The sequence below is a fragment of the Sinocyclocheilus rhinocerous genome, unplaced genomic scaffold, assembly GCF_001515625.1.
Source record: "Sinocyclocheilus rhinocerous isolate Xijiao unplaced genomic scaffold, SAMN03320098_v1.1 scaffold30, whole genome shotgun sequence".
Lineage (NCBI taxonomy): Eukaryota > Metazoa > Chordata > Actinopteri > Cypriniformes > Cyprinidae > Sinocyclocheilus > Sinocyclocheilus rhinocerous.
The window spans coordinates 2,566,430-2,581,852 of NW_015657838.1; the positions used below are offsets into that span (position 1 = coordinate 2,566,430).

Consider the following 15,423-nt stretch of genomic DNA (forward strand, 5'->3'; position numbering starts at 1 on the left):
GCGGAGTAGACAGATATGAATGTTTATTCATAACCATACTGAAAATAAGTAAATATTGTTAGCTGATGCTAACTGTCTAGCTAACAAGCTTGCTGGTGCTAAGTTGAGGTAATTTTTAGATATAAAGTCAAAATATTTTTATTCAGCCACCTAGCTAGATTACATCTGGGGGGAAAGAAAGGATGTGATGTTCAGAACATGGTAACTACAGTAATTATCAAAGTGGGAAGTGATGCCCTATGGGGGCCAGGGGTGTTTTTACTCCACAGACAAGGTTTGAGAAGAAAAAAATCATTATGAAAATATAATTATATTTTCCTTAAAATGTTCTTCCTAACTTCAGGCCTTATTCTCATGTCATATACAGTATAACTGTGATGTTCTGCAAAACAACAAGCTTTAAAACACTTTTTTCTTACTGGTGAAAATCAGATGGTCAAATCTGTTTTCTCTCAGGTACATCGCAGTGTAAGCTTCATAGTGAACATTACTACATCACTCTCGTCAACGTAGTCCATATCAACAACAAAAATATATCTTGACTCCATATAGTGGTTATTTTGGGAAAATCCCAGGTATTTTGAGCAGTAGGATTATAAAAAAATATGTGCTAGTATATATTTAAATTAAGTAGCCTATATAAAATTGCAAAATAAATCTATCAGTACATTTTTACTTAAGTACATAAAAAATCGAGTACTTTTGTACTTTCACTCGAGTAAAATTGAAAAAGGAGTACTTTTACTTTTACTGGAGTAATATTTTATTATACGTATCTGTACTTTTACTCAAATACTTGATTTGTGTACTTCGTCCACCACTGGGTGCTATGACAAGACTCTTGGCCTTTATAAAGATGCAATGCTGCATAACAGCATATGTATACTTTCATACTTTTTAATACCACACCAAAGATACCACTGATTAAAATAACTGGCAATGAACAGACAAGACAAATACTGAGCTCTCATACAGTCCGACAGTCTGAGACCATATTATTACAATACATCTCGATATTACGTGTTAATCTTCATAACCCCAGCAGGCGGCGCTATTGATCAGGTTTAAATAGTTAACAGAGGCTGAATGGAGACTTTCGTAGTATCTTTATGTCATTAAAGCGCGTGTTGTTAATAGAGCTACCGGTTATGAAATATGTTGATCTCTTTAAATATGTTCAAATGACGGAATGCTCAATTATTGCATTGGTTTTATTAAAAAGGTAAACGAATAGTTTAACCATTTAGTGTTGACTAGTTTTCAACATACATCCTGCCTGTATTAATAATGCCACAACTTTCCACATAAACTCAACTCGAATACTTTGCGTAGCAGACACATAACTAAAATAAAACAAAATCTATCAAATTAAAATGAAAACTTTTTTTTCAACTGAGGAAGACACTAGTTATTGTGCTGCTGCACCTTGGTGTATTCATTATTTTGTGTTTATATAATTGAAACTCATTCAGTAAAAATTAAACTGATTTGTGGCACTCTATGCCTTTCACGTTATTCCTTGTAAATGTAGGCTTATTTCATTAGTTAAACTATTTAAAATGTAAGAACTAGGCCTTTTTTTTTCAAACCTTTTGCTCCAGTAAATCTTTCCTCCCTTGGCTAGAAAAAAAAAAAAAAAAAAAACTATTTTAAAGATTTTAAACCATTTCACGATTATTGTTTGTGTACATCCTGTAATTCTCATAAACCTGAATAGAATGTTGTTACGCAACAATTGGAGCTATTGGACTGAAAGACAGATTCAGTGATAATTCACAACAACCACTATTCCTTCCGGAAATAAAGCCTTTATTTGTAACTAGTACTTATTACAGAAAAAAAGATGAAAGAAAAAAGCAAATCAAATGACATACAGTAAAGACATTCTGATCCAGAGCCTCCAGCTGCATGCACAGAAACCATAAATGTGAGAGCAAACTAACACACATTCATTCACTTCACATTAACTATATACAAACAATCTTATTCAGTCTCTGTTCGTTACAGTTTTTCTTTTTGAAAGAATAAAAAAAAAAAACATTCATTCAAATATACACACCTTAATGAAATCAAATTTGCAAAGTAAACAAATCTGCAAATGGTGGTTCAATGACCTGTTATATTCTTTCATTATGTTGACTGGCTAACAAAGCAGTTAAAATGTAAAATAAAGAGAGATTAAAGAAGAACACAATGCGGTAAACAGAGTACAAATCTGTCAGATGACATGTAAAACTATATTGACAGCCTCTTATTCTTTTTTTAAAATGGAGCATACCACTTGCAGGGAAATAAACTCAAAAACTGTGCAAGAGAAGAAAACGACACTCCAGCATTGTGTTCTCACACTCTTGGTAGTTCACTGCTCTTCTGAGAGCGAGCACTCGGAAAGCGAGCGTTCCCTCCTCTCACGAGTGGCCACGTAGTTCAGCAGGTCAATGGCTGTCACCACCCCAAACACCATCTGCCTCATCTTGGGGGATCCATCGCTCATGTTTGTAAGACAGGAACTGCAATTCAGACTGTGGACACCATCCACTGCAATGACAGCATGGCCTGTGTTACTTGATCTGATGAATAACTTAAAGGGAACAAAATAGGTCAACACATTCTCTAAATGTAAATTTATAGGGAGCACACAATGTGCCATCAGCAACTTTTTTTGTAATTTTACAAAAAAAAAAAAAAAAGCTTTAGGTTTGAACAACTCTGGTCCCAAACACTGAAATATGGAAATAACTTTTGCTGTACCTTCTGATCACACTGTTAAAAAAATAAATAAAAAATAGAAAGAAAGAAAGAGACTTTTATCTGTATTTTCGTCTTGTTTACCAGAGCAAATGTCTAAAGATTCTTAAATCAAGATAGCCTACATTTACTTGGGAAGCAAAATTACATGAGGTAAAAAGTTTTGTTTCCTGTTAAATTCATCAAAATGGAGCAAGTTTATGATTAAAACAAGAACAAACATCTGCCAATGGGCTCAAAAATAAAATAAAAAAATCAGCTTAATTCAAACGGAAATGTTATTTTCATACCCCATTGACAGATATTTTTTTCTTATTTTAAATCAACCTCACTTAGTTTTGTTCAATTTCAAGACTTAATTTCTTCATGTTGCATCTCAAGTAAATGTATCTTGATTTAAGGATGTTTAGATATTTCTATTGGAAAACAAAAATACTGGAAGATATTAATTTGCAGTGCATGAAACATTTAACGCCACAACTGTAAATTTAAAACTGGTCAAAAAAATGTGTAGCCTGAATGCACTGTATGTCGCTTTGGATAAAAGCGTCTGCTAAATGCATAAATTATTCAATTAAAACTACTATGATTTTAGAACTTTTTAGGGACCTTTTTAAGAGCTGCAGAATCCCGGTTTAAATTTTTGTTTTAAGTTGAAGAACTTATATAATATATATAACAAATTATATAAAAACTTAAATAAAACTACATAAACATTAAAAAATACTAATAAAAATGACAAATGCACAACAAAAACTGTAATAGTATATTAACGATGCTACAATACTGTTGGGGGTCTAAATAATTGGCTTTACAGATGTGCCAAAAAGTGCAAAAATTATTTTAATGCAAGCAGCCCTGTATTCTTATGTAATGCTTGTTAATTGTCATTTGAAAAGCAAAGTTCACAGTAGTGTTATTCTAGCACTTGGCCGAGTTTGCCACAGCAGGTTGTAATGTCCTTGAAGAGGTACACAATGTAGGCGATTTCTTTGCAACAAAAAGCAAAGAAGGGGGAGCAGTAATCCGGTGTTCAGGAAAACACGTGTCCTATATCAGGAATCGGTGCTGTATTCATTGCATTAAGCTCTATGAATAAGACTGTTGTTCCTGAATATTGCTGCGTTTTGTGTGCAAAGACTTTTCCTGTTAAATACCTGTTAACTGAGTCACATGAAGTAGATGCTTATATTCTTACACCAACTGTTTTGCTTTAAGATCCACCTTTTTATATTGGACATCAAGTGTTGACCCAATGCGTTACTAAATGTAACCTGTATTTATTGTAGTCTGGGTCAAATTTTGTTTAAGCGCATGTTGGAATCTGTCTAATTTGAAAGCTTCTACCAAGTGAATATAAAGTTCAAAAGAACAGCATTTATTTAAAATGGACATCTTTTGTAACATTTAACTGTTTTCACTGTTACTTGATCAATTTAATGCATTACAACGTATTAATGTAAATAAATACAATACAATTTCTTACTAACCCCAAACTTTTGAATCATGGTGGATATGACTAAAATTATGAAAATGGAGAGAAGCAGATTGGTTAGGGAAATGGTATAACAGAGAGTCAAATGACTTACACTGAATCTGCTCATGCACAACAAGGGCGAAATGGTCCGTCTCAAGGATACGTGAGAGTTTGCCCAGGTTATCAGTTACGCGCACCTTCAAGGAGAGAAACAAGACGACTATTGAGCGATCACATTACCTCTGTCAGTAGAACTGAGTGTACTGATATTTTCGTTGACATATACAATTAACATGTTATTATTCAGCTATCATTTGCTTCTCTGTCCAAACCTCAGAAATCAAAACAGCAGAGGTCTTTGTTATAGACCTCAGCAACAGGCACTTGTAAGGATTTACAATGTCTCAAGGTTTATTTGAACATGTTGTGTGAATACTTTTTCTCGGTCCTTCTGTTGCACGTACACTGTGACAAGAACTTTGCTTATGGGATCAGATGGCCTGACTCTCCCAGCCAGAACGGACGAGAGCATGTTCCCCAATGTGACCATGCCCAGAATCTGCCTACAGGGAGAAAACCAGCCACAACTTACTCCACTTACCATCTGTTTTATTTTAGGTTAATGACATGACAGTGTTTTTTTTCTAAAGATCTTTTAGGTCTCAATCTCGGTCCTGGAAGACCCCAGCACTTTGCACTTTTGCATTTTGGACATCTCTCTTATCAGACAGTCTTGGAGCCTCTACTAATGAGTTGATGATACAAATCAGGGAGATGTGAAGTGCTGGGGTGCTCCAATGACCAGGATTGAGAACCAGTGTATTAAGCTAATTCAAAATAACTATTTAAACAAAACAAACAACCAAAAGAATTATATTGATACTGGCCTCTATGATTAATTTTTTTTCAGTGTCTGAATTATAATTACTTGTAATAAAAAAAAAAATTATAATTCTACATATACGTTCACACATATACACACAAACATACATACATATATTACACATACACACACACACTGGGTTTCCATGTTTTATGGGGACATTCCATTGGCGTAATGGTTTTTATACTGTACACATTTTATTTTCTATCCCCTTATCGTAACACTACCCCTAAACCTATTCATCACACAAAACTTTCTGCATTTTTATATTTTTGAAACACTTCATTCTGTTTTCCTCATGGGTAGCAAAATTTATTGTTATTACTATCCTTGTGGGGACATTTGGTCCCCATAACATTTACATTTAGTCATTTAGCAGTCGCTTTTATCCAACGCGACTTACAAATGAGGACAATAGAAGCAATCAGACCAACAAGAGGGCAATAAAATGTAAGTGCTGTGACAAGTCTCGGTTAGCCTAATTTTTTATAATAAAAAAAGGAAAAGTAGATAGTGTTAGAGGGCCTTTTTTTAACTAAAAATAAAACAAGTCAAAAGAATAGAAAAAGAACAGAGAGTGCAAGTGTTAGAGGCTCAAGTGTTATTTTTTTTTACGTAGTGAATACCAGTGTACAGACACACACACACACATATATAAAATTTGAATTAAAAGCTGTTAAGAATAATTAAAATCCAAGTAGTTCAGCATTAGCTTTTTATTTTTATTTTAGTATTTTATGTATTTGGTTTACTACTGTGTGTCCGTATTAAGTAACCTAAATATAGATATATTGACCTTTTTAAAATATATTAGTTCAAGTTTCCATCTGTCAAATGGAATAACCCAAGAAAACCTCATGGTATTTGTAAAATATTTCTACCTAAAATATATTTATATATTTTAATGTTTTTTTTTTTTTAAAGTATGTGTACATTTCACATGATATTCAACATGTAAAGGAAAAAGTTCTTGGCATATCATTAAATGTTTTTCACTATATTAAGAACATGGCACACATATTTTAAAGATTTTAAAGGATTTCTCCTTCTCATTGTCTGACATCCTTATTTGCATATCCTTATTAATGTATTCCATAAATACGCAGTAATTGTGACACTGCATTGATTTAAGTGATTAGCACTGATACATGATCTCCTTGAGGCCATGGGACTAAAATCTTAAGAGGCTTGACAAAATGGTCAAGTTCTAAACAAATTGGTTTCTGGATGAATGACCTACCCGGCCTCGTCCACCACAGGGGCTTGGTCAAAAGCCTTCTCTTTCAGGATCTGAATAGTCTTCATGATAGACACTAAAGGCAGCACAGTCAGTGGGGCAGAGAGTCGGAGCTCCTGTAGAGTCAGATTCCACCACCTTCAGAGAGAGGAGCGCAGAGAGACGGGACGGGTGGAGTGGGAGGAGAATAAAAACTCACGGTAAGAAGACACACGGACAGACTCATTCGAGAGAGTGAACACGTCTCCACATTTAGAAGCTGAACTGTAGCTGTAATGCAGACTAGTGTAGTAACAGATGCAGAGAGTGTCTATATTTGCACAGGATATCGACGTGTAAATAACAAGGGTGCTTTCAAAGAAAACATGCTTATGAGGGTATGTGTTTACGCTCACCATGGCTTGCTGACAACAAGATCCTCCTCACTCAGGAAGCCCTTTTCACACATCCACTTGTCGCTAAGAAATTTAGACCTGAGGGTGAGGAGAACAAATAATTTGTTTTAAAGGTACATCAACATAAAGCTTAATGCATACGTTTTTAGTATAATATAGCATGCAAGGATAGATGTTTGAAATGCAATTACAAAATCATGCTACACACTGTTATGTGACCACACTATGTTACATGTTTACATTACCAAGTGGCTTTTCACTGCATCAAGGGAGATGGAATTTGCATACTACTGTAGGTACAATACACATACTGTGCATTCACTGATGAAGTAGCATGCAGTGTTGGAGTAATTAACTAAAAGTAGTGCATTTAGTTTAGTAGCATCACTGTTTTATATATATACAGGGCCGTCGCAAACATGGTGTGAGGCCCAGTGTGAGTTGGTGGATGCGAGGTCAACGTCAATTTGCAGAATTATTTTTTTTTTTGATCTCATATACATGAACACTTTTTAACCACAACGCTTTTTTTATTTGATCTCATATACATGAATACGTTTTAACCATTAATAGTGTTTTAAAATAATATTATTGATAAAGTTGTTGGTATGTTATGTTCATGTTTAGAAGCTTGTTGATGTTCAGCCGCTGTGACATGTTTGCCGTTTCTTTATATTTTGCTGCCTTCTGGAATGTAATGTCTTCTTTAAAATAGAAAGGGCAACAGTTTTTGAGTATGACATTTTTGTAATGGAGGGAGATTTTTCTCTTTAATAAAAAGACTTGTATGATATCCTTGTGTGACGCTATGCTGTTTGCATTAACGCAACATTAGTAGACATTTAATGGGACATGTGACCACTATTTGATATTCTTGATGGTGCTTCACTGCACTGTACTACTCTGTTTGTTGTTAGGATGACAAAAAAATTTTAAATGTTATGTTTTTGGCAAGCCCGCCTCAGCGGTCTAACAGTGAAAATTCCAGCGCGATGCTTCAGTTTTAACGGTGAAAGAGTTCAAGGTAAGATATACGTTAACTAAACATTATTATATGTCAACTGTTCTATGATAGAAACGTTAAATGACCGAGAGTAATCCAGTGACACAAATTCAACTTTATTGTCAAATGTTGCCATTTTGATTTTGAATTGAAAATACATGATTTATGTGGTTCTGATTCATTCAAGATGAAACAAGAAACATTAAAGGGATCGTTCACCCAAAAATGAAAATGTGATGTTTATCCCCTTTAACGGAACCATTTTTGGCATATTAAGCATATGATTTAGAGTGAATGTGTCCATCCATATAAAAATATTATTATAGTTCAAAAGCATTACAATAAATTCTAGTTCTTTTACTATCTTTATTGTCTAAAATCCCTTTTAAATCCTTGACCTCTGTCAATTTTTTCCCCTAGCAAAATACTTGATAAACTGTTATAAATTTGATTTCTAGTTTTATTAGTTGTTTTTAGTGCACATTTATCAGTTTAACCTTGTTACACGTCAGGGTTAGGGTTATCCTCGTTTTTGTTTTGAATAGTTTTACGTTTATACAGCTACTTTTAGCTGGCATCTTGTAGTGCAGCTAACTGACTGTAATTTAACTACTAAATTAAGATTAGCTTAGTTTAGCTACACTTAATATTTTGAGAAGCAACACTTTCAAAAGAGCTTCTCACCACTGGTAGTATGGAAGCATGCGATTCTGAGCATACCGGCAGTCTAGTTTAAAGTCTAAAACATTAGTATTGTTGTTGCTTAATCTACCAGGCAACACAAAACACACATCCACACCACAGCTAAGCACACTAGAACGCTGGGAACACAGAAACCTACATGTAGTTGCGGATGGAGTCGGGGAGGATCACCACACAGCGCTGGCCTTCCTTCAGCTCTTTGGCTACATGCACTGCTGCAGCCATGGCTGTGCCTGAACTACCACCTGCAAAGAGTGACAGACAACAGGGTTTAGATACACACTTAAGTTTGCACATATGAAACGAGAGAAATGCACTACGAGTCACATACCGCACAGAAAACCCTCCTCTCTGATGAGCATACGAGACATGGCAAAGGACTCTTCATCACTGGACTTGTACCAACTATCCACCACCTGAGACACAGTAAATGTGGTAAAAAATTAAACAGATATTGCATTGCATTTGCTGGAATGAAGTGTGACACCTTAAACTATTTATTATTATCCATGTTCCTTAAGAGAAATTGGTTCTCAACATATAAAACTATTTTCTTCCTCACTGTGGCTCTTTTTAGTTTTAGTAGAAAAAAAGGGGTGAAACATCTATGCACTTCAAGATTTAAATCTCTGGAAAAGACATGTGCATCCTCTCTAGGTAGCTTGTGTCACTATAAATGGCATAATTTTGAATGATTTTGCTTTAAAACTAAGCATACTGGCCTATTTTAAATGTGATGATAGACCAGACAGCAACCATTGCAAAGACATGTCAATTTCAGGATGTAAAATTTAAGATGGGTTTTGGCGAAGGGTCAACTGCCATTAGTAAACATCAAATGGTCATTTCAGCTGCATCAAAGCCTACTGTGCAAATACACACTTACAGATCTGTCCATAACAGTGGGGATGAAGTCATATCCGATGCCCTCAACCTCATATTGAGTCTTATCAGTCTTATTCAGATCCTCTGGCTCAGAAAGGATAGAGCCCACAGGATCCACTCCAACTATCTGATGAACAATGACACAAACACTTGTTACAGGCTGTGTAAAAATTTGTTTCTAAAAATAACTTTAAAACACTTACAAAAATAGAATACTTTTAAGACTTATAAATTGTCATTTTAAAAATTTGTAATAAAAGAATATGCCATAATTGCCGGTTGGGCCAGTGGCACAATGGATAACACGTCTGACTACGGATCAAAGATTCTAGGTTCGACTCCTGGCTGGCTCACTCTGTGTGGGGCAGTCGTGGCCTAATGGTTAGAGAGTCGGACATGTAACCTGAAGGTTGTGAGTTCGAGTCTCAGGTCCGACAGGAATTGTTGGTAGGGGGAGAGAATAACCAGTGTGCTCTTCCACCCTCAATACCACGACTGCGGTGAGACCCTTGAGCAAGGCACTGAACTCCCCAAGTGCTCCCTGGGTGCCACAGCAATATGGCTGCCCACTGCTCTGGGTGTGTGTTCACTACTGTGTGTGTGCACTTGGATGGGTTAAATGCAAAGCACAAATTCCGAGTATGGGTCACCACCGAGTGGCAACCTCCCGCTCTCTCTCTTGAAGCCAACAAGGAAGTGACTTAAACTGTAATTCGTCAACTGGCCGCTAGACCATCTCAACCTTTTTGTCAATATTCAAATGCCTGTTCAGCCTGTCTGCCTTAAAAAAAAAAACTCAAAAATATGTTATCAGTTTAATGTTGGACATTTTTATTGTTTTTTAGCATTGCATTTAATATTTTTAATAACTAAATTTAAATCATTTTTAAATTTATTGGGCCCCCCCTGGAAGTTCAAATGGGCCGGTGATGGTGCCACCAGTGCCAGCTCCGGCCACCAGCATGTCTATTTTACCTACAGAGGGCAAGCGCAAAAACATAGCATCAATATTATTCACATGCAGTCCATCTCAACCTTTTTGTCAATATTCAAATGCCTGTTCAGCCTGTCTGCCTTAAAAAAAAAAAACTCAAAAATATGATATCAGTTTAATGTTGGACATTTTTTTTGTTTTTTAAGAAAAATCAATAATTTTGACCCATACACAATGTATTTTTGGCTGTTGCTATAAATATACCCCAGCGACTTAAGACCAGGCTGGTCTTTGTGGTCTAGGGTCACATATGTGAAATGTGCACCTACTCAGATGCAATTAGTCAGCTAATTCCACGTCTGTAATGCCAATGCTGGTCGGCTGAACTGGCCGAAGGGTTTTGACTCAAAAGGCTTTGACTTCCACACAATAACTCTTTCAAACAATGCTTGTTTGAGGGGCTTAAATACAGTCTGGCTACACTTTTGACCCATGTGGCTAAACTCACTCACCTTTCACAAATGAAAATGACAGAAGCCATTCTGTGAGCCTGGTTTTGGTCTTTGAGTACACCCAGACAGAATGTTTCTTTTCCAAACCAAAACTAAAACAATGCAACCATATGAGGTATTCCTCTACTGCATTCCTCCCAGCAGGAATTGCTGAGGGGTATTTTAATGGCCTCTGATTTTACCTGATAAAATGATAGAAATGTACTTTCCAGTTCAGTTTTTAAGTTCAATTAGGGTGTAGAAGAGCCAAAGTGTATGTGATACCACAGATTATGCACAATATTATATTATATAGTTATAGAACATATATCACCTCATATTACACCTCACCTTACGACAAATGTGGAAGCAAAATGGCCAAATGAAAAATACACTTACAGTCATATTAGGTATCTTTGCAAGAACATACTAGTTTTTTCGTTCTATCAGGCATTCTTTATCAATTTAGCATCAAACAAACAATAAATTGTTCACTGAGAAAGAAAAAAAAAGGATCATATAAAAAAAAAATAAACAGCTTGTTTGTAAATCACCATTAAAACAAAATAAGTATGTCACGCTTCATACACAACATGACATTTCCACAGATTTTTTGCTCCGATCTGCAGTCTGGATGAATCGATGCTAGTTACTGAAAGTCAGGGCCAGTCTGCAAATTTTGGGCAGTCGGAGTTGACAAATTTTACAGAACATGGCAAAGTGCATGAGCAAAGTGTAGCTTCAGACTTTGGTTCCTTCCAGTCGGATATGAAACATTTTTGATATTTTGAGCCGATTTCAGTAAACATATTGCTTTTATTTGTCACGCATCTCCTAGCAATGAGGCACATGCTTCTGTGAGTTTGTTGTTTAGAACAACTTAAAAGTCAGGTAGTGTGTGATCTTTAGTTGTTTAGTTTATGATGCCCAGTGATTCTCTGTAACCATTTACAAAGTCAACAAGTATGAATATTGTGAATTCAGACATACTACTCTTTTCACACACTGTTTTTTGTCTACTAGTAGGGAAGTAGGCATTTTTGGATGCAGCTTATATCTAAAACAAAAAAACAAAAAAAAAAAACTTGGTGCCAACTAAGAAAGTACATTAAAAGTCATTAAATAAATAAATAACAGACTCAAAATGCCTGACTGAAGTGTGTCTCAGTACGGTCAGTCTAGGAACGCTCGATCCTTCACATCCTCACTCAACTGAGGAGGAAACCTAAAACATGAATTCTTCATTCCAGAACACAACCCCTTACTTCCCAACCCAGACAACACATGCACTTTCCAGGCTGTCCTTAAATGATCATGTGATTTGAGTGTCCTCATAGCACACGACAGAAAAAAAAAACAACAACACATGAAACCAGGTGTGAAGACACATCCTCCGCACCCACATGGTACAGATACTTACGAAGCTCACACTTGAGGCCAAAAGCTTTAGGAATCTTGTTCATGCGGACCAGTGGGGTCTCTCCGATCCTGCTTAAAATGTTGGGGAGGATACTGGGTGCTTTTGCTCTGTGAGAAAAAGGAGCACATTAAGTGGTTACACACACAAGCAAGACCACAAACACACATTAAAGCAACGTCAACAAACCACAATGGAACTGACTGAACTGAATCACAGTGACTCTGCACACACTGACATTGCTCTCTGGGTAAGGTAAGGGTGTGGTAATTCACTGTTATATTTCTAGAAAAGTCATTCTTCCTGAAAGAACTCTGTTGTTAAACAGGAGTTATTTGCAAGGTCATGACAGTTGATGAGACAGTGTTTGGAAAAAAATCTGCCATTTTAATACTGGGAGCATAGATTTAAATAATACAGATGGTAAAAAGGCTCTAACAAAGTTAGAGATTACTGAAAATTCTCTACCAATATTTCAAGCAAAAAGTTGTGAAAGAAGCTACCCTATATATATAAATATATACAGGTGCATCTCAATAAATTCGAATGTCGTGGAAAAGTTAATTTATTTCAGTAATTCAACTCAAATTGTGAATCTCGTGTATTAAATAAATTCAATGCACACAGACTGAAGTAGTTTAAGTCTTTGGTTCTTTTAATTGTGATGATTTTGGCTCACATTTAACAAAAACCCACCAATTCACTATCTCAACAAATTAGAATATGGTGACATGCCAATCAGCTAATCAACTCAAAACACCTGCAAAGGTTTCCTGAGCCTTCAAAATGGTCTCTCAGTTTAGTTCACTAGGCTACACAATCATGGGGAAGACTGATCTGACAGTTGTCCAGAAGACAATAATTGACACCCTTCACAAGGAGGGTAAGCCACAAACATTAATTGCCAAAGAAGCTGGCTGTTCACAAAGTGCTGTATCCAAGCATGTTAACAGAAAGTTGAGTGGAAGGAAAAAGTGTGGAAGAAAAAGATGCACAACCAACCGAGAGAACCGCAGCCTTATGAGGATTGTCAAGCAAAATCGATTCAAGAATTTGACTGAACTTCACAAGGAATGGACTGAGGCTGGGGTCAAGGCATCAAGAGCCACCAAACACAGACGTGTCAAGGAATTTGGCCACAGTTGTCGTATTCCTCTTGTTAAGCCACCCCTGAACCACAGACAACGTCAGAGGCGTCTTACCTGGACTAAGGAGAAGAAGAACTGGACTGTTGCCCAGTGGTCCAAAGTCCTCTTTTCAGATGAGAGCAAGTTTTGTATTTCATTTGGAAACCAAGGTCCTAGAGTCTGGAGGAAGGGTGGAGAAGCTCATAGCCCAAGTTGCTTGAAGTCCAGTGTTAAGTTTCCACAGTCTGTGATGATTTGGGGTGCAATGTCATCTGCTGGTGTTGGTCCATTGTGTTTTTTGAAAACCAACATCACTGCACCCGTTTACCAAGAAATTTTGGAGCACTTCATGCTTCCTTCTGCTGACCAGCTTTCTGAAGATGCTGATTTCATTTTCCAGCAGGATTTGGCACCTGCCCACACTGCCAAAAGCACCAAAAGTTGGTTAAATGACCATGGTGTTGGTGTGCTTGACTGGCCAGCAAACTCACCAGACCTGAACCCCATAGAGAATCTATGGGCTATTGTCAAGAGGAAAATGAGAAACAAGAGACCAAAAAAATGCAGATGAGCTGAAGGCCACTGTCAAAGAAACCTGGGCTTCCATACCACCTCAGCAGTGCCACAAACTGATCACCTCCACGCCACGCCGAATTGAGGCAGTAATTAAAGCAAAAGGAGCCCCTACCAAGTATTGAGTACATGTACAGTAAATGAACATACTTTCCAGAAGGCCAACAATTCACTAAAAAAATTTTTTTATTGGTCTTATGAAGTATTCAAATTTGTTGAGATAGTGAATTGGTGGGTTTTTGTTAAATGTGAACCAAAATCATCACAATTAAAAGAACCAAAGACTTAAACTACTTCAATCTGTGTGCATTGAATTTATTTAATAAACGAGTTTCACAATTTGAGTTGAATTACTGAAATAAATGAACTTTTCCACGACATTCTAATTTATTGAGATGCACCGGTAAACCTGTAAAAATCTCAAAATCCTCAATAAGTTCTTTTTTGGACTTAGCAGTTTTTTTAAACATGTAAACACAACTTGTAATTAATCTGATGTGACCTGCAGATTCCAGTTACCTTTTGTCATTGTCCTGTGCAGTTCATCTGATCCTGAGACTAACAGGTAAGAAATGGCTTGACTGCTTTTATGAGCATACTGGAAGTGTAGACAGTATTTATGATTGTGAACACGACACTATTATGTGAATTCATCCATTTGTCTGACCAGTTAAATCACGCAGGAATCGCTGATCTCACCGAGAGATAAATGAATGCAATGTAGCCAATTAAAGCTTTTTAATAGTCAAACAGACAAAATCCATAAAGTCTGTCTGTGCGAGAGCTGCGCAGACGCCAGTATAGAGCCAGCGGCGCGTAATAGTGTTTTCCAGGCCTTGACGGAAAGATTAAATATCAAACGAGCATCTCGGAGGACCTCAGTCTTTGATAAAATGCCACTAATAAAATAAAGCCTGAAAATGACTGGAGACTCGTTATCAGATGGAGTCCACAGAGCGGGAGGATTTACAGACAGAATAAAGAGAGCGAGAGAGAGAGGATGAAAGAGAAATCCGAGGAGGTGAAGAGACGTCTACAACATATGGCCTTTATGAGACGCACAGCTGCTTGATGCAGGGACACTAGAGGAAGTGCTCGTTTGATCGCCCGTGAGAACGCTGGTCCAGATGTGCCCACAGGTGCTGATGTCCTTCACCACCAACAGACCATCATAATATCAAGGACACACCTTCAAGTGTACTGAGAGATTGGGAATGATAGACAGGTATTTTACATCAATAATTTGTGACCCTGGACCACAAAACCAGCCTTAAGTCGCTGGGATATATTTTTAGCAATAGCCAAAAAAACATTGTATGGGTCAAAATTATAGATTTTTCTTTTATGCCAAAAATCATTAGGATATTAAGTACAGATCATGTTCCATGAAGATATTTTGTAAATTTCCTACCAAAAATATATCAAAACTTAATTTCTGATTAGTAATATGCATCACTAAGAACTTCATTTGGACAACTTTAAAGGCGATTTTCTCAATATTTTGATTTTTTGACACCCTCAGATTCCAGATTTTCAGATAGTTGTATCTCG

At 36.5% G+C, this 15,423-nt stretch overlaps 1 protein-coding gene across 1 annotated transcript in view; it reads right to left on the reverse strand.

Annotated features, from left to right (window-relative positions):
- Positions 1–2,359: 2,359 nt before the first annotated feature.
- Positions 2,360–15,423, reverse strand: part of cbsb (cystathionine beta-synthase b) — a 21,904-nt gene continuing 8,840 nt past the window's right edge. Inside the window, exons 3-12 of the mRNA XM_016529655.1 lie at positions 12,176–12,282; positions 10,232–10,305; positions 9,332–9,490; positions 8,777–8,861; positions 8,585–8,690; positions 6,741–6,818; positions 6,349–6,483; positions 4,662–4,788; positions 4,338–4,422; positions 2,360–2,538 (exon numbers count right to left, since the gene is read on the reverse strand). Coding sequence (XP_016385141.1) covers positions 2,360–2,538; positions 4,338–4,422; positions 4,662–4,788; positions 6,349–6,483; positions 6,741–6,818; positions 8,585–8,690; positions 8,777–8,861; positions 9,332–9,490; positions 10,232–10,305; positions 12,176–12,282 — 1,135 coding nt within the window. The remainder of the gene's footprint in view (positions 2,539–4,337; positions 4,423–4,661; positions 4,789–6,348; positions 6,484–6,740; positions 6,819–8,584; positions 8,691–8,776; positions 8,862–9,331; positions 9,491–10,231; positions 10,306–12,175; positions 12,283–15,423) is intronic.